Below are 23,176 nucleotides of genomic sequence, written 5' to 3'. Positions count from 1 at the left end.
ACTATCTGATCATTATTATTACCTTAAAATGACCATGATAATCAATTAAAACAAAAGGATCTTGGTCTTATGGAATTCGATATAGCAATCGCATTAACTATCGATTGTTATGGACGTGCACTGTTTTTTATTGACGTCAGCAGACGTCTGCGTCTATGGAAGGTATGAGATGGAAGTCGCTTGAAATTTAGTGTTGAGGATATTGCGATTGCAATAGGGAAGTTTTATTTATAAGCTCTGTTGTCTATTGAAGTGATTTGAGACCTTGATGATTTGCCGAAGTTGCACTACAGTGTGATCATCACAAAAGAACCTTCGGCTAGGTATTGACCCCATCAAGTGTTTTCTGTAAGCTTTTCAATAATGCTTGATTATGAGGACGATTACTTTCTGGAAGAAGATAAAATGTAAGTTTTAGATCGTTGTTGCTTTAATTCGCCTGCGTCGACCCTGCAGTGTACAATTTACTAGCTTTTTGTTACATCTGTACAAATAAATTTAATTGTTTATATTATTTCGTTGCAGTATTATTTGATTTCAGAGGATTATTTTTTCCCTTACCTTAAAACATTTATGTGTTTGTCATTGTGTTGATGCTGTAGAATTCTTAGTAATGGCATGGCATAATATTTATGAAGAGTACCCGTTGCTTCGACCGTCTGACCATCAGTATGACTGGCAGCTGGTGGAAGATCGGATGTATGTTAGCATTTTATACTTTTGTGCACTCTGCAGAAGGTTGGCATTGCACATAAAGCACTTTTCAATTATATTGTACTCTACGGCATTGCTTTCAGCTTTACATTATTTATTAAAGCGTTATCGCTCCACTCTCCTCTTTTGATGCTGTGCGTTAATGTTGCTTATGGTGACGAAAGTGCTTGTTGAAATCCGTGCTGGGAGAAGTTCATTCATACTTCCCATCTAAACGTTTCAGCTTCTTTTATCAAATGAAATGTATGCTTCGTATATTATCCCCACACCTTCATTTTCTCTTCACTGCTATTGTCTTATTATTGCTACAAAAGTGGGTTGTAATTGTACAAAAATCCCTTAAATTAATTGCATCTTAATCCTCAGTGATGGCTAAAACACCTACTACCTGAATTTCAGGGAGAAATGCTCTTGACTACACAAATTTTGGCTGTAAATGGCTTGTATAAGTAAACTATTGCTTGCACCAATTTCATGCTATTAATGCCATGGTTTATTCTGAACAGTTAATGATTCTTTACATTTCATCTACTTAGGCTACAGTCAGCAAATCCCTACTTTCTCCTTTTCTTGTTTGATTCAAGAACAGAAAATTCTTGAGATATTCAACATAAAACCTATTTATGCTCTGTTCTGTTTTATTTAATTGGTTTCAACTTTTAAATTGATGAATTGTCTCACTTAGCTTCCTTGTTGGTTGCTGGTGGTATAAAATATCAACTCTATGTTGTTATCTATCCTCATCATAATGTTCCTAAATATTGAGAGTAACATAAAGTAGAGAGAATATTTTTTTCAGTTTTATTTCATGACACCGTCATCACTGGCTCTTGCCTGGTTTAATTGGTGTTTGTATCTCGATGAAGTTACTTAATAGTTAAAGTTTTTAGCTATTTTGAGTACATGATTTCCAATTTCATGCGTACATTTTTCATTCACCACACCATTGCATTGCCATTGGTTTTATCTTGGTAGTAGTGCCCCAAAGGAAAGAATGGCTCACCAGCCCCATTCTACAGCAAGGAAGGAACTACACTCGCACTTACATGTCACTGTTAGCCTGACCCAGGAGATGTGAGTAATGCCGATAAAATTGCTTCCATTTTAATTTAAATTTATCCATTCCATTTGAAGGAAATTCTCCATGCCTGTTTAACTTGCAACACCGAGTTTTTGTTTATCAATGTTCCCTTGAATTTATGATTATCCCTACATATTTCATTTCATGGTAACATATCTTTGCAACCTGATGTGAAAAATGAATCTTAGAAAATTACATGATTAAAGCAATTGCTTGTGTGCCATTCCTTGGGTATGTTGTGCTAACATAGTAACTTCTGTCATTGCTTTTGAAACTGAAGTGTATGTACCTGGTATGGTCGTACTTAAATGCTGTGTTTTATCAGCTTATTAGAAGTGAATGTGAGGGTGTCATGAAATTCTGACTCCCTTTGAATCTTTTCTCTGTGCAAGTAAATTATTACTGATTAATTTTCATGACTCTTCCCTCTCTTTACCGTTGGAAAATGCAAGATGGAAAACAAAAATTATGCATCAATATGAAGTGAAGTTATATTTCTTTTCCTGGACTTTGTTTTGAATCGCTGAAAGTATGCAATTGAATTTAAAGAGACATTAGGTGTATCCCAAGAGTTTTGAACCATTTTCACAAATGAAAAAACGACTTCGTTTTCTTCCGCTAATTTATTTTGACGGTACGACATGTTTCGACCTTGAGCGGTCATTTACGAGTACAAAATGTTGTCAAAAGTCGGGTAAATTTATACCAGGAAGGGACTTGAGAAGGTTGGAGGGGGAAGTGGGTGTTAGGAGGGGTGGGTAATGGGTGGTGGTCATGCGGCGGGGGCGGCGGTTATTTTCCCATCCCTCACCATAACCGCCACCCATTACCCCCCCTCACCCCCTCCTAACACCCACTTCCCCCTCCAACCTTCTCAAGTCCCTTCCTGGTATAAATTTACCCGACTTTTGACAAAATTTTGTACTCTTAAATGACCGCTCAAGGTCGAAACATGTCGTACCGTCAAAATAAATTAGTGAAAGAAAACGAAGTTGTTTTTTCATTTGTGAACTTCAACTTCCACAAAGTTGAGCCTGACAACATTGAACGTATTGTGAACCATTTTCTTTTCCCAGTCCGAATCTAGCATGCTGATACAGTTTTCTCCCTTTCATTTGAAGAAGCTCCTTTCCACTCCTGCTTATATCTAAACCTTGTAGCAAGTGTTATTATTTTCCTTAACTAGTCTAGTTTTTCCTCACCATGACATGAAAAGAAAGTTTTCACATTTTGAAATGTTCTGCAGAATTGTGTTTTACTTTTGAGAGTTTATGTTCAGGTGCCCTGGGTGGCTGTGTTAATGGACCAAAATGTTGAGAAACTGTAGTTGGATATGGCCCATATGAATCCATGTTTCTTATATGTAAGCATCATGTTTTAACGTTAATGCAGATTAAAATTCATTTAATGATAAAATTTACTTCACTTTCTTAGACAGAAAACATTTGGATAGGTTAAAAACATATTTGATGGCCACAGGACCTTACTTGGTTAATAGCAGGAATGAAAAGTATTTATGCTGGTTATAGGGAGTAAAGAAATTACCGTGTAATGTCATCTCTGCTTGATACCATTAGGTGTACAAATGTGTACCTTATTTCAAAAATTGGAGCATGGCCAGAGCCACCTATATAGACTCACCTATCTACCAGCTCAGATAGAGCAGCCTAGTATGTAGAGCAGTTTGCCACTACCCAAGGAGTCCCAAGTTTCAAATCCTGTGGCAACCTTACGGCCACCAATGAAACTCAAATGAAAACAAATGTGTCCAAATTATAAGGCTTAGGGAAAGTAATTGGCTCCTTACCTCATAAGAGTGAAATTCAAAGGCTGTATTATTGTGTGGGGTGAGCTCTGCCCTTACATATCGGAAGCAACCTCTAGGCTGAAGCACTGAGTGTTTGAATTTTAGAATATATATCCTGTCTGAGGAACAAATATGGTTAAAATTTGCTCTGAGTTGACTCATCCTCAATTTATTAGCAGGCTTTTGCTATGCATACTTAGTCAGTTTAAGCTAGCTCTTGACTGTATATTTACTTCAAAAGTTTAAGTGGTTTGTTTTGAGCCTTACTCTCTAAGGCTATAACTTTTTAAAATTATTATTGGTAAAAAAAACTTGAATTAAGACAGAAGTTAAAGTACATATAGTAATTTAATTTAAAAAATATCGGTAAAAATTGAGAAAAAGTAGAAAACAATTCAATTTTATAACCACAAAAATAGACAATAGTTTCAGGGGGTGGATTAGTGAAGTTAGAGAGTGAGGCGAACCAATTCTGAACAGTATTCTTATATCAAATTAAGCATAGAGCAACTTGTTCACCATGTCTTCAGCGATTAAGGCAATAGTGGACTTGACTGAAGATGTTACCATAATTTGAAGTTCTTTGCAGCATTAGGGCATTCTTTTCCCCTAGATATCTTTTCTATCTTTGAGACAGAAAGGAATGCATGGATACAAAATTTGACTCCATATTTCAATGAGCATAATATGATTATCATAAAATCCTGGTTATCCAATAGCTATTTTTTACTCCTTCGCTAGGACAAGCAACTGCAGTTGCAAACCACTTTCCACTGAATTTATAGAGAAGGGTCACTACAGTTTGAAGAAAAAAATGCATTAAAGGAAAAATTGCCTTGATTTCTGTTATTGTGATGGAAAAATCATACAATTAAGAAAATAGCTGAATTTACTCGTCAACCATTCCATAGATTCGATAGATATCATACTATTCGATAGATAAGGAAAAAATCCATTGTGGGCTTGGCCAAAGAGAATGGACGGGTTAGTGGGTTCAAACCCACCTGAAAAATACCCCCTCTCAAAAGCCCTCAAAAAAAATTTTATTACTACAATCCCTTTCTCAGGTTAAGGTAGTTTCTCAGGTTAAAGTAGTGCATTTTGCTGTTATTTCCTCAATGGAATATGTTTAAAATGTCTACCTCAATATTAGTGTTTGAGAGTGAATTACTAGAGTTGGATCCTTCAAATTACTTTCCTATCAGGCTCTCGATAAGTAAATGAAAATACGTACTGGCATGCATTGTGTTGACAGTGGATAATAAATAAATTACCAATTATGATACCTTTAACTTTTACCTTTGTCGCAGTTTTATGTAACAAAACTGTGGCTACCTCAAGTTTTTATCATACCACAGAATAAGGATATACAGAGAGGGAAGATGGAAGTAAACACTATAATCATCTTGATGCACACATTCCTAATAATTTATGTTTGACCACCAAGAAATAATATTATATTTTGTTAAGTCATGGAAGGTTTTTCTTGTAAAGAGATACTTCTTGAAATTTGAATAACAGAGGTTTATGATGGAATGGGGAAATTTGTCAGCATCTGGACTATCATAATGTAAATGAATGATAGGGGCTAGTTTCTGTATTACAGGTGATCTTGTGGTTAAAATACCTCAGAATGCGTGAGCCAATAATAAATGTACCGACTTATTTGAAAATAATGTCTGAAATTTTTAGATACATAACAGGAAGTATGTCGTTGTGCTTCATTAACAAGAAGAAAACCTGTTGAGTATCGAATACTACTCATTACCGTGGACAAAGTTTCAATTAATAAAAAATTTTCATCATAATTGCCCTATCGTAATTCCACTACTAACTGCCCAAGTAGTGCCTGGTATGATGAGGACTGTTTGTGCTGCAACTCTTTTGCTGTGTATGTGCTTTTTTGCTCAATTTTGTCTCTTTACCACAAAAAACAGAAGTCACAGTCCTTTAATCAAAAAATTTTGAATATTTTGTTGATTTGCAAGGTTTTTCAGAAACATTGACCAAAGGCAATCATTGCCATTAGCAGCAAAACTTTGTTGATCAGCTTTTGTTGAGTATCGCAGTGAAATGGTTACATAATGTCCAGGTTTTTTATGTGCTTCAAGTTATCAAATACACATTCAGATCTTGAATATGAGGCATGTTAGGCTCATTTTAAGTTTGTTACCTCATTGCAAGAGTACAATGATTACTTCTAATTTTTCACTCTCTCTTTAGCCTTACTCTGTGTTCATGCGTTATTTATTGTTAAAAAGGGATACATTTTGATTTTTAGTGTTGTGTGATTCTAAACTTCAACCATTATATGAACTAAGTCAATTCTTCAGAAGTCTTCATCCACTTAAGACTCAGGGTCCTTAAGATCAGAACCAGGCCCCACAAAGCAAAGCAAATGTGCAAGTATCAGGTCAAAGCAATGGTGATTCTGGGGTATGGTTAATCTGTACACTAAACTGTCCCCAACATTCACTGGATTATTGGATATTTCTACTCTCAGCGGGCCTGTTTTCTGGCATTAGTATTGATGGATTCACTTATCCTAAAGTAGCATTTGCAATACAGAAACTTGAGTCATCTATTATAGATGAAGAGTCTAACGTTGATGAAGACCCAAGATTAAAGTACATATGAGATCATTAGACCTTCATTATCTTTTTGTGATGTGACTGTATACAAATATGAATGAGAAACATATGTATTAGGCTAGGAAAAACTATGTAAAGTAGAGCATCTATCATTTGTCATGAAAGAGGTAAAGCCCAAGAGGATAATTGAAATTATGGAAAAATAAGAATAGCTTTGTTTTTTTCACATATATTACACATATTACCTACATAAGTGGAAAAACGAAGCTATCATTATTATTTCATGTTCATCAGTAAATTTCACTCAGTCACACAAGAAACAATGGATAAATGAAAGATCCATCCATTAATTTTATTTGCTAAGCAATAGTATTTTACTTCAGCAATGTCATTTCTCCTCTGCACTCTTTCGATAATGATTGAATGGTTTGTGGTTGTGAGGAGTGTGCAAGGAAGAGCTGGGGATAATTTTGGAGGACTGGGTAGGAGAGTGATAGGCAAATAATCTAATTAATACTTGGATCAAATGACCAATAATAGAGGCTCTACTGTACTACAATGGCCAATTTCGATCAAAACTCGCCATTTACTCAACCTCGTTTGCACCTTGAGGAAAAATACCTACAATGTGTGGTACCTTCACCACATTATCAAAAAAAAAATACATTAATGCAAAACCACATCACCCGGCCCCCTCCCCTCCCCTGCTTACTCCGGCAGGCCTAAGCCATCCTTGAAAACAAATGACAAAAGTGGGGGTGATGGGGGAGGGAAAGAGGCAGGAGGAGAGGTAGGGAAGCCCACCACTAGTCAGCGGGAAACTGAGGGGAAGGGCATGGGAGCTTTGATAGACATTGAATGTCTGGGAAGTGATATCACGACGAAAGAGAGTGGTGACCAAGGGTTGGACTCCAAGTGCATTGGAGTCGAGGAGGCAGCTGTGAAGAGGGTGGAGGATGATATGGAGGGCATCCCTCCATTGCAGTTGGAGGAGGAAGACGAGGAGGAGTTGGATGAAGAGGGCGAAAGACACCTTTTGTTCCTCTCTTACCAGGATAAAATGTAAGTGGGACACTCACGTCAGCTTCTGGAATATAAATATGTATGAATAAATCCCATCTAGTGTCTGTGTTGGCAACTTCCTTAAGACCTCAGGAACTCACATTGATAAATCCTGGAATTCTGTAATGCGTTTCTTTTCTCATGCCCACAACAGGAGCCCTTACTAATGCATCTGCTGAATCCACTAAATTGTGTAAGTTCTAAATTATTGTAATTAAATGGATACAATTTTAAAGTTAAATGGAGGTTAAATAATTTCCAGGATTGTCCTTTTGAAGGACTTCCTTATTTGGCTGCCGCATATCATCAGTTTATTTATGAAAGCTTTTGCAGACATTGCTTGCAGCATCTTCAGCAATAATGCATAAATGGGGACCATGTTGATGTGGTAATAGTTAATTATTAGCTGTATTTCCTATATGCTGGGTGCTTTTAAGCTAGATAATGCAAGGTTTTGAGGAGAGTATGAATCCCTATTTTTAAGCCATGTAGAGGATATGAAATCATGCGTAATTACCTCGTAATGTAGGTAATAAAATTATTTTTGGTTGGTTCCCCTAATGAACGATGAGTGGAGATTACATGAGGAAATGTATATCTTCCGCATAATTTTCCTGAATGCCACATTAATTTTTTGCCTCATGCATACTATTTCTAAACATTTTGAATGGCATTAGATCAATAAAAAGGTACGGCCAAAATAGGATGTCCTTCGAGGTGAAAAAAATAACTTATGGTGATAAAAAATCCTGGGTAGGTTTCATATATTTTATTTTCATGTAACAGCCATCAGTAATGATTGTTTTAGAATTCTCTCATGTAGCTTGCATTAGAGTCGAAGATGCTTTTTGTGTTCAAATTTCTAAAATATTCTGGCTGTGTAATTTAAGGCATTCCTTTTGAATTATAGCAGTCTCCTTTGAAGTACTAACTCATTATACATAATTCACTATGGTCCACTCCTTAAAAATAATGAAAACTACATTTTTATGGGCATAGGAAGACTGATAATAATTTATACTCGCCTTTAGAAAATCTACATGAGGAATATATTGTAGCGCGAAAATTTCAATGTCAGCAAATTTGTTCGAATTTTCAAAAAGTACCGATAAGTCAATATCCTCTTTTCTAGGGTTATTTTACCCTTTTTGTGTCAACATTGATGGCTCTGAATCCACTGAGATACTCTTAAGGTTATAATTATAAAAATGTTCCTATATTTTATTTTGGGTGAATTTTTTCGTCTTGCCTAATTGTACAGTCATATCAAGAAGACAAAATAAAGATGATATATGTACATGATAGGAAAATTTTTTCTTAGGATGGACAAGGAAAAATGTAGGAACTACAAGGAAAATTCCTTAAAATACTTTGTCATTCAGCGAAACCTGCATAATAATCCCATTGGTGTAATATCTTGGTGGTACCTATAGTACAACTTAGAAATATTGCCCTCGTCCATACCTTATACTTTTATGTATTTAATTTGTCGAAATCGAGAGATTGCTGTTTCGGATTCTAAGGAGACAAACATTTTCTGGAGCTGGAGAGAGAATTTGGAAAGAATGTCTTCTTTTCTCCCGTAGACCAAGACTAATTAGTTCACGAGAAAGGCACTTCCCTCAAATATCACTCCATGTCTGTTACTGCTCAAGAGTTGCACAGGGCTGATAAATAAAAAAAGGACCATATTTCCCAGTCTATAAGATTTTGCAGGTTATATGTTATAAAAAATACTTGAATCGAGAAGAAAAGGCAAAGGGAAGGTTCTTAGCCACACTGCCACTGCAGAGCAGACTGAAGTCTGCGAACTGCTGTAAAACCCTTTTTTTTGTGCTGGCTCGAAATAGAGTTATAATCAATAACGGCAATGTAGACTACCTTATTATCGTCAAATCAGCTTGCACTGGTAGAGGACAATATTATACCTTTAGCCCATTAGATGCTGGCTGATTTTAAGGCATATTTGTGATTAATAAAAGTGTTTTATAGGCTGAGGAAGTACGGCATTCCCTAGCCAAGCAATTTCAAGGGGCTATCCATAGTATAATCCCCAATGATGAAGGTTGGAGCCAGTGGCGGATACAGATGGGGGGCGCACGCCCCTCCCTTGCGGGTCCGGCCGTATTGGCAAACATGGCAGAACCACGATTGTGACTTTTTTTATATCATAAGATGGCATTGTCTTATATATGTGTATAATTACATTAATTAAAATTTTATTTTACTCTGCCTGTGACTTGATTATTTTTTATTGCGATATCGCGATAAAAAGTAAAGGCAAATCAATATATCATTTGCGCCCCCCCCTTGAGTGTTTTCTGTATCCGCCCCTGGTTGGAGCACAACTCACTCCTAAAATTCTAAGCAGGACTAACAGTATTTCTAATGCTCTTCCTTTATGCCCGATTTTCTAATCTCCTCCGAAATTGTAAGGAAATATTTCTCCAAATCGGAATCCTTAGCATCATTCTCAAGATTTGTCCATGGAAGTGTGACTATACTGCCTGTAAATGTGATTTTGTTAGTGCAAGCAGTTAAAATAATGTTGATACATTGATGTGGAATAATTTTCCATTTGTGGGTATTTAGTTCTACAAAGTATGATATGTAGCCAAAAATTTGAATGTGATTTAGTAGATGCATTGTCTGGGGTGATTTTCCTGTTAATTACAATGTTATTTTATATTTTTGGTTTAAAAACGTGTCTGCTTTTGGATAGTGAAAATAAATCTCTGTTTTGCAAAGAACAGTTTGTATTAAATTATGAAGGAGTTGCCATTCAGATACTACGGCTATCAGTCGTGTTAATGCCTCCCAATCCTCAAAGTCGACCCTTCAAAATGAACCATTATATTTTAAAATATTAGGTTAGCAATGAACCAAACTTGAGCTAATCCATAATTTCATCTTCATTACCTAAATCCGTTATTTTTTTGTAAGAATACGTAATTGAACATGTCACAACCCCAATTGTAAATCATTTATAGTGATCATCATGGTTTACCATTTAAACCCTGGCCAATGGTGATACAAATCACTAAATTTTGTGAAATAAAGGCAATTTCTTTTGGAAATCCTATGCCGTAAACAGCAGAAAGGGAGTAAAAGAGGCTAGAACCCTTTAAAACAATTTTGGGATAGTACACCCCTCTCAAAATGAATCCCCAAAAATTTTTTCCTAGCATTAAAGCCTGCTGCAGTTACTGCCCTGCCACCTTTGTCAATCACATCTAAAAGCACTACTTATATGTGCATGTATCTGCTCCTAATCACCCTTGAAAGAAGTACAGTTCTGAAATTGCTACTTCACTATTTGGCCATTTTGCTAAATTTGTGCAGTAAGTTCTCCATAATAGGGAAGAAAAAATCACTTCAATCCACATTTTCTTTTTCCAGTAGCTGTCTATTCAAAAACAGTATAATAGACATGGTGAAATGGGATGAAAACTCTTTCAATCATGATCTTCTTGAAATTCTTTTGGATCACGTTCTTTGGTGAGCAATGGAGCTATATTTGCTACCAACGTCTCATAGAATGGATGGATGTTATAGGTTCTTAGCAATTTTTTAATTTAAAAAAAAAATTAAAAAATTGCTAAGAACCTATCACATCCATCCATTCTGTTTATGAAGTATTTCAATTCAAAACTTGATGATAAGAAATGACATGAAATGGTTTATTACATTTTGAAGGGTAGGCAAGCAGGATTATTTTGTAGGTACCAACTCAATGGCTTTGCAGAACCATGTAGCTGCTTAAGGAAAAGCACTTATTCTGTAGACTTTTTTGTACTTTAAATTGGCACTGACACAAATCCAAGCCATTATAATTGACACCGTAGAAACCATAGAATTTTACGAAGGAATGTATGAGGCTAGCCAGCTTTTGCTGCTTGTATATGCATCAGGAGATATGGAAAAAGACAAGGGATTAAGATTAAACCTTATCCAAAATAACCTGGATTCTAATAACAATGTTTACGTTGCATTCCAGTGATGAATAAATGTTGTCTTTGTTGTTGACAACCAGGATATTGCTTAAGGACTTGATATGTAGTAAGTTATTCTTGAATCAGTTACCTGTGTCATTAAAACACTTCTGAAGCTTTTTAGTGTTCTACATTCTTCCTACATCTGTCTAATCATTCTCCTACTTTTGTTTAACCCTTGTGTCTCTGTGCTGCATCTTCTTTCCATAATTCCTCATCTGAACACTGAAGCATAACCTAGCATTAATTAAGCCTGTGATGGGGGCACTAACTTTGAAAGCAATGCCTGAGTAATATGCTTTGAAAAAATGGTGCAATGCTGGCATGAGTTGTATTTGCATGTCTATTTTGTACTTTTAAATGCTATTAGAATTGTGTGTGTGTCTTTGACCTTAGGTATCAACTTATTTTTCTACCTTACTGATATCACTGTGGGCCAATATCTCTATGTTAATGGCCTTCATTATCTGTTTAAACCAGTTTATTTTGATAAGTACTTAAGGCTTCTTTTTTTCAACCAGTCAACATTGGCATAATGTATGTATTCTCCAGTAAACTTTTCTCAGAAAATTATTTGCTTCTGAATTTAATTTTTGCCTTGAATAATTTATTTGGTAAAGTGATTTTAATTCAACAAAAACTCCATGCGCAAATTTTCTAGAGATAAAAACTGCGGAGAAGCTTCATTTCCAACTAGAATTTGAATGTATTTTCACTGTTTGTACTATTACCTCAATCTCCAATAACATCAACACTTACAAAGCCTATATCCCTAGATTTGTTTTGTATTAAATCAAGTTAAGTTGGACTAACCTTAATGTATTAAATTGCTTCGTAATTTATAAGCTGGCCTTGCACTAATTCTTATTTTAATATCAAATGATCTTAAATTGCATTTGATAAATGTGAAATAACAGGGGCATGACAGTCACATCTGGAAGTGTGAAATTGAACAAGGATGGAAGCAACATGATAGGCATCAGTATTGGAGGAGGAGCACCACTTTGTCCTTGCCTCTACATTGTCCAGGTAAGGTAACCTTTGCACTGGAATTTTTTCACCCTCTCTTCTAAAAGATCACTAAATTTTTTTTGTTATGTGGAAAGGGTTAAGATATTCGGATTTGAGAAATATGGAAGGTGTTTTTCAAATATGTAGTTGAAATTTGCAACATTATTTGCAGAAGTTAATACTTCATGATAGTTAGGTGTTGATTTCACTACTACCTATATAATTGCAGTAGACCACAAGCTAAGATATTAATTAACTAACAGATTAATCCATTCATTAGGACCAATCATAAAGGAAATTCCACCATATGTTGAATCTGCATTATTTCCAGATGTGGAATCAGTTTATAGAGCAACAGCACATTTTAGTGAGAAAAAATGCATTTCATTAATAAATAAGGCATAGAATTGCAAACTGTGAGAGTGGAAACAAAATCGGTGGATTTTGAAATTTACCAAAGGGCACGCAAATTCAGCTAGTTCATAAGCCAGTTCCATTGCAGATCGAACCCATCATAAAGCAGGGGTCTACAGTGGGTCAAACAAATCAGGGGCGCAGCTAGGAATTAAGGCTGGGGGGGGTTTAGGTGCAACTAATACTGGGGTGTGTGGGGGTATGGAATACCTACCAGGATAAGCGGTAGGTGCGACATTAACAAATTGCGGAATTTAAAGATAAACGGTTCAAAGTGGTGAGTTTAATGGCTTTCTGAGGGATATTTTATTACTTCTTACACTATTCTATTAGTAATATTAATCCTTACATTATTCTATTGGTAATATCAATCCAATTAAATAAAATGGATTAAACTTAAAAATTTCTCTGAGCTCTGAGGGGGTTTTATCCGCCAAAACCCCCCCTCGCTGCGCCACTGAAACAAATACTAGAATGCCACACCAATTGATGCCATATCTTATTGTTTCTTTGATCTGTCATCATACTCTCAATTTCCAGGTATTTGATGACACTCCCGCAGCAAAGGAAGGCAGCCTTCAAAGCGGAGATGAATTGGTGGGAGTTAATGGGCAATCAGTCAAAGGAAAGACCAAAGTTGAAGTGGCAAGGATGATACAGGCAACCAAAGTGAGAATTAGTCATTGTATTATCATGTATAGATATTAATGTTTCAAAAGAAAAAACTCAGTATCTAGGTTGGGTAAAACACCCATTTAAAAAAGAACACTTCAGTTTACAGCAAATAAGATTCTTATTCCGATGTCTGAGAGGCAGCTAAAAAGTTAAAATGATATTTGTGATTCTGGATGTGAAAGAGCAAAAAATAAGGAGAGAAAAGAGTAGCTGATAGGGGAATGTAGTGAAAAGCCGCATCAAACCAATCTTAGGATTATTAACTAATGATGAAGATTCTTAATTGAAGTACATAACTTGATTTTAGTCCACAAAAATTTAATACACCTGGGTCGGAGATTGTATTAAGTTATTGTGGACCACTAGCAAGTTATTTTAAGTATGAACATCACAAACATCCACAAAGTTAAGCCTGAACTAAATAATTATGAATGATGATGATCTATGTACGCTCATGAGCAAACTTATAGCCATTTCTAATCAATAAATTTATAATTTTATTTGAATACACAGAAATTAAATTGTTTCCTCTCAATTTTCTTTTTTTGTGTAAATCAAAAGGATGAGGTGACTATACAATACAATAAACTACACCCACCTGGGAGTTCAGGGAGTGGGGTAAGTGGACCTCGCTCATTGGACCTTGCACTGAAGAAAGCAAAGCACCGACTTGTGGAAGGTATGAGCAGTGCTACAGCAGATGCACTTGGCCTCTCCAGGGCCATCCTATGCAACGACTCCCTTCTCCGTCGCCTTGGCCATTTGACAAGGACTCAGGAAACTTATGAGGGAATGCTGAGACACACACGAGCCCTTTTGAATGCAACCATCCATCTTCTACACATATACAAGGGTAAGCCTTTAGAAAGCTGGAAATGCTGATTTAATCGATATGAAGATATTACATAAGTATACATAAAATATATGTATTTCATGTATGCAAGGTCTTGTACACTGATAGATTTTGGTGTGTTTGGTGGAATTATCATCACTCTTACCCAACTGTTTTTTGTGGCCTATTACTTGTTAAAAAAAATGCTCTCAACATGAAATTTTCAGTATAAATGGAGTAGACCCTTGCAGGCATTTGCTTGAATCTCAATTTTGAAAATCTTACCATACTATTTGCTCTGATTTAAAATCTATGCTATTAAGGTGTATATGCAAATGTTGACAAATTCTGTCCTGGATTTCCTGTAGATTTCTAGGAGATTTTATCAGTGATAACTGATATTTCCGATGTGTCTCAAGAAATTTTTCATTATTGGCTACTGCCGTGTCAGTTGCTGTGGCAAAGACAACAGTTTTGCTGGCAGTTCCAGTGCGGTAGTAACCAAAAATTAAGAATTAGATAGCATCTTCTATATTATTTCTACTGTATAAATACCTTTTTCTCAACTTATACGCAACCGAATTCTACAAATGAGGTACCAAAATGCACAGAATTTATCAGAGAACATGCGACGGCATATCTTGCTTTCTAAATATTGCTATTGTTTCCAAAAATTGTTTCTAAATGATTTAACAAAAAACAAAAAAAAATTTAAAAAAACCTGTAAATATTCCTGACGTTAGTGATGCACTAACTGATACATTTGTTCATTTGCAACAATATCTCGCATTCTTTAAATAACTTTTATCAAAATGCGGCTGATTCCACATTCAAGTCTCCTGTTGATACGTAATACGTTGGTACGAGTCATCATGTGCGTTTAACAGAGGATAGTGTAATTACTTCCAATGTTGTGTTTAAAGAGGTCCTCTGACCTCAATTTGTACATGAACATTCCAATTAAATTTGTACATGAGACCCTGCCTTTTTTTTATACATATTAAAATTAGAAACGCGCCTATCCCTCTGTGGACCTGCATTGAAAAGAGTGTGGGAAGCCCGCTGGGAGCAGGCGCAGCACACTCGTTAGTATGAAATCAATACTCCATCAGATAAACAGCAAAACATCTGATAGATTGTGAGGAAGTGATGCATCCTTCTCTAGCAGAAAAGTGAAATAGCTTTAACAAAAAAAATTGCTTCTTCCAAGTTGGATCGCTCTCATTTTTTTAACTTCTTGATCCATTTCCATCTCTATTTATTTGATCACCAAATGCATGTCATTTATTATTATGTACCATCAATTGCGATGATGTTAAGTTTAGCCCTTTTTTTAAAATCACAATCTTAACTAGATCAATCATCAAAAAAATTGCAGCTATGTTGATACTGCTTTTGAAATACTATTCTTTCTATACGAAGCTGATCCTTAAGGGTTTACTTTGATCCATCGTCAATCATTGGCTAGACTCCAAAGCATTTTTTCTTTCACTTACGATGTAAGGATCATTCAGGCACAGTCAACTCTGAATGATCTGTGATAACTGTTGCCAGGCAATGCCCAGGTAAGTAATTAGAAAACATCCAAATCAAAAACAAAGTTAATCCAAAAACATCATAACCACGCTTGTGATATCATATTTCACCAGGTAGAATGGAAAATATTGCACACAAAACTGCCTTTAGATGAAAAACGTGAAACTCTTAAATCGAAATTTTACCATTGATTCAAAATATAATCATCATAAATATTTGTTGTTATTTCATATACATAGTTTCAATATTTTTGGCTTTCAAAAATCTTACTAAATTTTATGTTTTGGGAGAAGGGGCAAACTGCTTGTATAATTCTCAAGCCAGATAATCAGCAGTTGGATAACCGAGGGTTGAATATTATTCAAAAAAGCCTCTTTATGAAGTACATATACTATTAACTTTGTAAGTAACATGCCCAAGTGTTGAACATGAATGAAAGACATTTGATGGTGAATTATGTGATAAACTTCTCTCGGGATTCCCACCAGGTTAGAAACTCTATTATTTCTGCCAGTGGTTTGAGTTCCAACTTGGAGCTCATCCTCAGGGTGGGCCGCGAGTTCAGCAGCCCTGAGGATTAGCCCCCAGTCGGAGCACGAAATATCGGCAGAAATAGAGCTTCTAACCCTGTGGGCATCCCGAGAGAAATTTACCTATGGGAATAAAAGTTTTCACATGCACACCTATTTTCACTTTAGTTCCTTAGGCTTTGACTTGTACGTATAAACTGGTCAGTTTTGAATGAATTGATTCTTAAGCAAATTTTAAATTTCAGCATTTGGTGACACCTTTTCTGCAATGGGAGTTCGGGAGCCACAAGCTAGAGCAAGTGAGGCTTTCAGGCAATTTGGAGAGCATCATCGGCAAATGGAGAAAATTGGAATGGCAATGGTGAAGGAAGTCCGGCCTGTGAGTATAGACAGGAAGATTTGTTGGCCTATTTTCAATGATAAAAAAATTATATTATGGAATGAAAGTTCAAATTAACTGTTATTATATCTTCTTGGAAATTGCTGTCATGATAATTTGCAAATCCTTATATATTATAGCCAGATATACCTCATATATTGGGTCAAATACCTGACTCACTTGTAGAAGGAGGGAGTCGGCAGTTGACCTCCATTCAAGAAGGTTTTAAGATGAATAAAGAAAGAAGGTGTCTCTATTTTCCTGGTTGTTTGCCTTCAGCTAAGAACAGGAACTTAACATTTTCACAAGGTGCAGTTTCACCCACCACACAGTTCCTCTTATCACTGTAGAAATGTTATCTCACATCACAGTAAACTGTTTTACATATTTCTTCCATATTGAGTATACATATACAGTACACTCCCGATTATCCGGGCTAATGATGGGGAGAGATGGCGCGAATAATCGGAAAATACGGATAATCCAAACTTTCACTTTAATGTCTTGTAATGTTTATAATTTACGTACAACAAACAATATATTATTATTTATGGAGTTATTTTGTTATTTTAGAGTGCTTCCCGGACTCAATGAGATCTTTCTTCGCCAGTTCGCGATCTTTTTAGCGGCGCACAACATGGTTGCACTCGTGTTATTAATGCTCCATGTAAGGCCTGGTTTCGAAAACCACACATCCGTGGTTGCGTAATCACGGATACAGAAAAGTGGTTTGCACGAATGCTTCAAAACCACTGATCGACGTCGGTAACTACACTGTCAGTCACCATGCCACGTAGTCGCGTCTCGCTCATATTTCCCGGGTTGCAACTGCTACGGGACATGTATCCGTGATCACGGATGGCAGTTGCGCACGGCGAAGCTTGGAAAACAGAAACACGGCACTCCCGTGAATGCAGCTAACGCGCGATCGCTTCAATTTTACCGAGGGGATTATAACGGAAATAATAAGCCTGATCTATCCTGGCATTAACTCAGTAATTCCGATGATTTTGCGTCCGATGTTATTTTTAAAAATAAAGATCGCGGAAAAAATTGAGCGAGAGTGAAAATCATGCACGGATAATCCGCAACCCGGATAAACCGCAGCCGGATAATCGGGAGTCTGCTGTATGTTAATATTGTCGGCCTCGGTGGCGGCGGGGTAAAGTCCTCACCTGCCAAACCGAAGGTCACGGGTTCGAGTCCCGCCTGGGTAAGTTACCCTTATCCAGGGCATGGATGTTTGTGATTGTTAAATGTTATCAACCCTGATGTAAAGGCCGAACAGTGCTGTTTTCGGTGGTGTGTGAAATAAATAAATAAAAAATAACATCCAATTTATAGAATAATGTGGAATATCAAAAAAGCAAGATTTTTCTCTCTAAACCTGGCTTTATTATCACAGCCTCTGTCCCCTGAGCCACGTAGTGGACCTAAGACGTCAACTACGTGTTTGGTAAATTCAGTCTGAATTTCACCTTGAAGGGAAATGGCTGGCTGGTGTAACTTGTAGCATGTCTGACTGGCAATCATAAGATCTGAGTTCAAATCCTGGCTAAGCAAAATAAATTTTTCATGGCAAATTTCATCTTTGCAGTTCATTTGCAATTTTAGACTCAACCAGGTGCCCAATTCTTCCCTAAATCTTCAACTCAAATCTCTCTCATTGCAGATTCTCTCAGACCTTGGAACTTATCTTCACAAAGCAATTCCTGATACTCGCTTGACGATTAGAAAGTATGCTGATGCCAAATTTGAGTACTTATCATACTGCCTCAAAGTGAAAGAGATGGATGATGAAGAGAGCAGCCATGCAGCACTACAAGAGCCTTTATACCGAGTTGAAACTGGAAACTATGAGTACAGGTTTGTGCTTGTATATGTATATGACTTCTCAAATTTACAAAACATGCATCGCTTTTGAAAGTTATAAGGTGTATCTACCAGATGCATTTCCCCACATGGGTAGATGCATAAACAAATTCTTTATCAAAATTTGACTGTGTAAACACCCAAAATGGGGCAAATCAACGATTTTACCAGAAAATTGCCACTGTTCTAATATTCTGCAATTATCCAAGCATTTGTCAGGCTACTTATACTCTTGCATTAATAAATGCATCATGTATATGTACACAGTTAAAATTCATTTTGAGTCTTCTTTACTTCAATGGCCTCTCTAACGATTCTTGGTAAGTATATAGTTTTTCGGTGACATTTAATTTGGCTTCCTCCAAATTCACATCATATTTACAGACACATACAGATGTGTTCTGCTCCTGACTGAGGTTCAGAATTGTCGTTTGTTTATGGCTCTCAGGTGTTCTTGTAGAACTTATGCCTCCAGAAGTCCGGTCAAATCAGCCTGTCAACAATCACATTTTACGTCATGTTAATGTCTGCTTGAACATAGTTGTGCCATTTGTCCTTTCAGATAGTGAAAACAACAGTAATTTTCCTCTCTTAATTATTATTATCCGCAAAAGTAAAGGAATATATTAGGGAAAACAAATATAAAGTGAGGAAAATGACTATTGTTACCCCTCTATTTGTTACGAATTTCCACAAATATGACTTGTTGATAGCTTAGTTTGCCTTTTGCTCTGCAGAGCAAATCTGGTTTTATGATGACATGTTGGTCAACGTTAGGAGGCAAATTTTTTACATGATTCTTTTTAAAAATGTAGGCTCATCTTGCGCTGCCGTCAGGAAGCCCGCGCCCGGTTTGCACGATTGAGGGGTGACGTCCTTGTTAAACTAGAGCTTTTAGATTCCAAGCGAGCCCAGGATTCAGTGCTTCAACTAGGCCGTTTGGCTGCAGCACTTGCTCGCTTCCATGCAAGGGCTTTGGCTGTATTGGATCCAGCTGGCCCAGATGGTGAGCCAATCTACAGAACACCTCTTTTCCCAGTCGATGTCGACCTCCAGAGGACAGCCTTTACTTACAAGTCAGTAGGCGAGGATGTGATGGGGAAAGGAATTGAGAAAGGAATGGACGAAGAAGAGGACATTGAGGAGGAAGGGGATCTTGCTAAGAATCTCACCCAGTTGGATATCAAGGTGAGCTCATGTTATCATTCAGTCTTATTAATATCGTTACAACTGGTGCAGACCAACTACAGGAATTGATGATCCTCTTACTATTTCTCATCTCCCAACACCATAAACAATACTAATTTGTTCTAAATTGAATACAAATCCAATATACCAAAATAAACAATTTTAGCTTGGCACAATCAACTAAGAAACAAGATTATTGAAAAACTATGATTACATTTGAGGACCCTAGAAGCCAAGGGTTACAAGTGCAATTTTTATAATTTTGGAGATAAGCGCAGATAATAGTTAATGAGGAAAACAATATCCTTTTGGCCCAGAGATACAATTAAATCACTGAATCTATCTGTATTTATACTTATCAGTGATTCACTTGTATTCCTTTGCCCCAAAATATTGTGTATCCCTCCAACCATAATCTGCACGTATATCCAAAATTATGTAAATTGCACTTGTACCCCTTGGCTTCTAGGGTCCTCATTTGTAAGAGCATCTAGTCAAAACTTCATTCACCACTGCAATGATTTTATATTTTCTGAATGTAAACAAAAAATTATCTACCATGGTGATTCCAAAAAATAAAACCTGTTGTATTTTGAGCAATGGAAGTGTTCTATGCCAAAGAACTTGAGAGATATGATTTGGTATTCTTTCATCAGCAGAATTTTGTAAAATAAGGCTTTATAAGTATTAAATAAGTATAGAAATAAAAAGTAATGGTAAAATTCTACGCCACTGATACTAAAGTTTTCAAAAATATCAGTCCATATTTCATATCAATATCAGTTGATCCATAATTATTATGCTCCTTTGTTTATCTAGAGGCTATAAATCATTATTAAAATGACAGACATCACAAAATAAATTTTATTCCATGCATATGTGGTTTTCACCTAAATAATTTTGGCAGTTGGCTACTCTTAAATGGGCTGGACGTGGAGGAGAATAAATCGCAGTTGAATATGAATTTAGAACTTATTTCTCATTTAATTTGTCAAAGAATATAAACACAATTGTTAAGTAAAATATTTACCTTGATTGCTACGCTACAATCGCCATTTATGGAAAGGAGGCAATAATGGAACATACCTACATTGTTGTATGTTTGTGCACTAGCTGTTGAGTTCATTGGGAGTAGTAATTAGTGATGGGCAAAGTCGATCATTTTAGTGATTCAATCATTTTGATTCGAGTCACATAAATGATTCAATCAATTGATTCAATCATTATGATCGAAAAGACTCAAATGAATCAAGATCGAAAAGACTCAAAGGAATCAAGATCGAAAAGACTCAAAGGAGTCATGATTGAAAAGACTCAAAAGGAATCATGATCGAAAAGACTCAAAAGGAATCAAGATCGAAAAGACTCAATCAATGGATGTAATAAATCACTTTGAATAATCGAATAAATACTACCTCATCTGCGAAGAGCATTGGTAACGCTGATTGCTATCCATATTATCATTTCATATACTATTTTAATTGTGAATTCCTAGATGAGTAAATTAGATTGAAAAAATGAAGGAAGCAGTGTCATGAAAATATTTGGGAAGGCGAAACTGCCACAATTTCTTAACACTAATAAAATAATTTCTAACTATAGTTGATCAAAATATAACACAAAATACACCACACAATGCATGAATCTGATCTGCAGGATAATTTTATGAACGGCACAATAAAATATAACCAGCTTTAACTTCTACTTCTTAACGTTCTCCTACAGGAGTCATCTTAATATTTTCCTTTTACGTGTATTGGTGTTATTAATACTGATAACTGCTGGAAAACATTTAAGAAACAGATTACACAAGTATTCAGTTCTTCATAACATAGTATTTAATTTTATCACAACTATTTCTGCCCTGACGAAAAGAGATTAAGCATCAGTCCATGAACATACGTATGTTCATGCATCGGTCGTTCCAAATTTTGAATCAAACCGGAAACCGAGATGATTGATATGAAACCGGAAGTCGGAGTGATTGATGATTGATGATCGACTTGTTTAACGAAATGAATCATGAGTCATTTGATTCACCTAGTGATTCAATCTTTTTGATCGAATCGTTCATGATCGACCCATCACTAGTAGTAATGGCCCACTAAGATATTAGGGCATAGATGCTATAGTATACAGCGGTGGTCTGGTGTCCATGTTGTTGATTTCTATAGCAGTAATTGGTCCCAGGCTGAAATTAGGACTCCAAGAAATTAGACAAGGAATAAGAGATTGAATATTGATTATAATCCTGGTCCTAAGTTAATAATCTCATTATTACATCAATGGTGTGATGGGAGTACACCGACAAAAAGAAAAAGACAAGGTTTACCTAGTTTACCTAGTTTTTTCATGAATTTTCTTGTAGAGTCCATAAAACATCATATTTATGACGTGATATTGACTGAAAGTAATTTTATTACAGAGCACAATTGATACTGAAGATGGAATTGATGCATTGAAAGCTGAAGAAGAAAAAGGTGACGATGCTAACCTGCTAGGACAACTTGACGACTGATAATTTCCTCTGCACACTTCACATATTTTTGCATGGTTTCTTTTGATAAAGTGCAAAAATAAACTTTGTTCCTGGGCAAGAAGTTGATTCATTTTCCTGGTAAAAATGTAAAAGGTATGAAAAAAATGAAATATTGTCTATTAAACTTATATGATGAAAAAACACTGTAATAACCTCAATACTGGGTGAAAAATGCAATTATGCTAATAATAATTCATTAATGAAAACGTGCAGTTTTAAATATCCTCAACTACATAATTAACTGCTTAATTAAAAATTGATAATAAGATCTCCATTGGCAGATTTTTGATGGCAGCAAGGCACTATCATAATTGATGTATCTAAGTAATATTACGTCAACGCAACAAATTAACACAAACTTTTTATTGGCAGATGAGGAATACATTTCAGGGCAACATCCTTTAAAAAGAGATTTTCTAGATTTAACTTAGGCATCTTTTACAAACACCCCAAATGAGGATGACAGAGCAATGTTAACAAATTATTCACATTCATATGCAAACCACTACTTTCATATGAATACTTTAGAGGAAAATCCGTAACATCATAACCCTTAATGAAATATTGATAATTGGCAAAGTATGGACAAATATTATGACAGTAAAATAATTGTAGTTATGAGGTACACAATGAAAATCATTTTATGAACAGCATGAATGATATGACAATTAAAAATTGTGAAATAACGAATGGAAAGCAAAAAAAAGTTCATAATTTCTACATAGGTTCTTGATAGGCCACGAGGAATATTCTTAACAATTCCCATGCTTCCTTTTCATTCTATTGGTGCATGACAATCTTATTAGAAACATACAGTACCTTAAATTGTAGTTGAAAGAGACAAAAATAATATACATATCACTTCCAGGGTAATTAAGAAGCACTGGATAATGGCGACAGATAACATTTTTCCTGCCCCATTGCACATTTAAATGGAACATTATGTAGATGGT

General features: G+C 35.8%; 1 protein-coding gene across 5 annotated transcripts; it reads left to right on the top strand.

Moving 5' to 3' along the window:
* Positions 1-79: 79 nt before the first annotated feature.
* On the top strand, positions 80-22,815 carry LOC124169387 (PRKCA-binding protein). 5 transcript variants are annotated; one of them, XM_046547980.1, is made up of 11 exons: positions 80-162; positions 254-407; positions 1,690-1,788; positions 6,914-7,255; positions 12,165-12,276; positions 13,213-13,341; positions 13,909-14,200; positions 16,491-16,624; positions 18,297-18,490; positions 19,312-19,684; positions 22,110-22,815. In XM_046547980.1, the coding sequence occupies exons 2-11, from the start codon at positions 364-366 to the stop codon at positions 22,200-22,202; spliced, it is 1,812 nt and encodes a 603-aa protein (XP_046403936.1). In that variant the 5' UTR covers positions 80-162; positions 254-363; the 3' UTR covers positions 22,203-22,815. The 5 variants fall into 5 exon arrangements, with proteins under 5 accessions (XP_046403936.1, XP_046403937.1, XP_046403939.1 ...); XM_046547981.1 differs by lacking the exon at positions 1,690-1,788 and having other exon boundaries at positions 114-407; XM_046547983.1 differs by lacking the exons at positions 1,690-1,788; positions 6,914-7,255 and adding an exon at positions 603-699 and having other exon boundaries at positions 114-407.
* Positions 22,816-23,176: the final 361 nt, after the last annotated feature.

The sequence above is a fragment of the Ischnura elegans genome, chromosome 12 (assembly GCF_921293095.1).
Source record: "Ischnura elegans chromosome 12, ioIscEleg1.1, whole genome shotgun sequence".
Taxonomy (NCBI): Eukaryota; Metazoa; Arthropoda; class Insecta; order Odonata; family Coenagrionidae; genus Ischnura; species Ischnura elegans.
The sequence above is the reverse complement of the archived record's forward strand: the minus strand, read 5'-3'. Positions and strand labels throughout refer to the sequence as shown.

Excerpts from the sequence above, each read along its gene's own strand:
- LOC124169387 (XM_046547980.1), top strand. The coding sequence starts at position 364 with ATGCTTGATTATGAGGACGATTACTTTCTGGAAGAAGATAAAAT. Across the intron at positions 13,342-13,908 it reads GGATGATACAGGCAACCAAA|GATGAGGTGACTATACAATA; the intron begins GTGAGAATTAGT and ends GTAAATCAAAAG. Across the intron at positions 18,491-19,311 it reads ACTGGAAACTATGAGTACAG|GCTCATCTTGCGCTGCCGTC; the intron begins GTTTGTGCTTGT and ends TTAAAAATGTAG.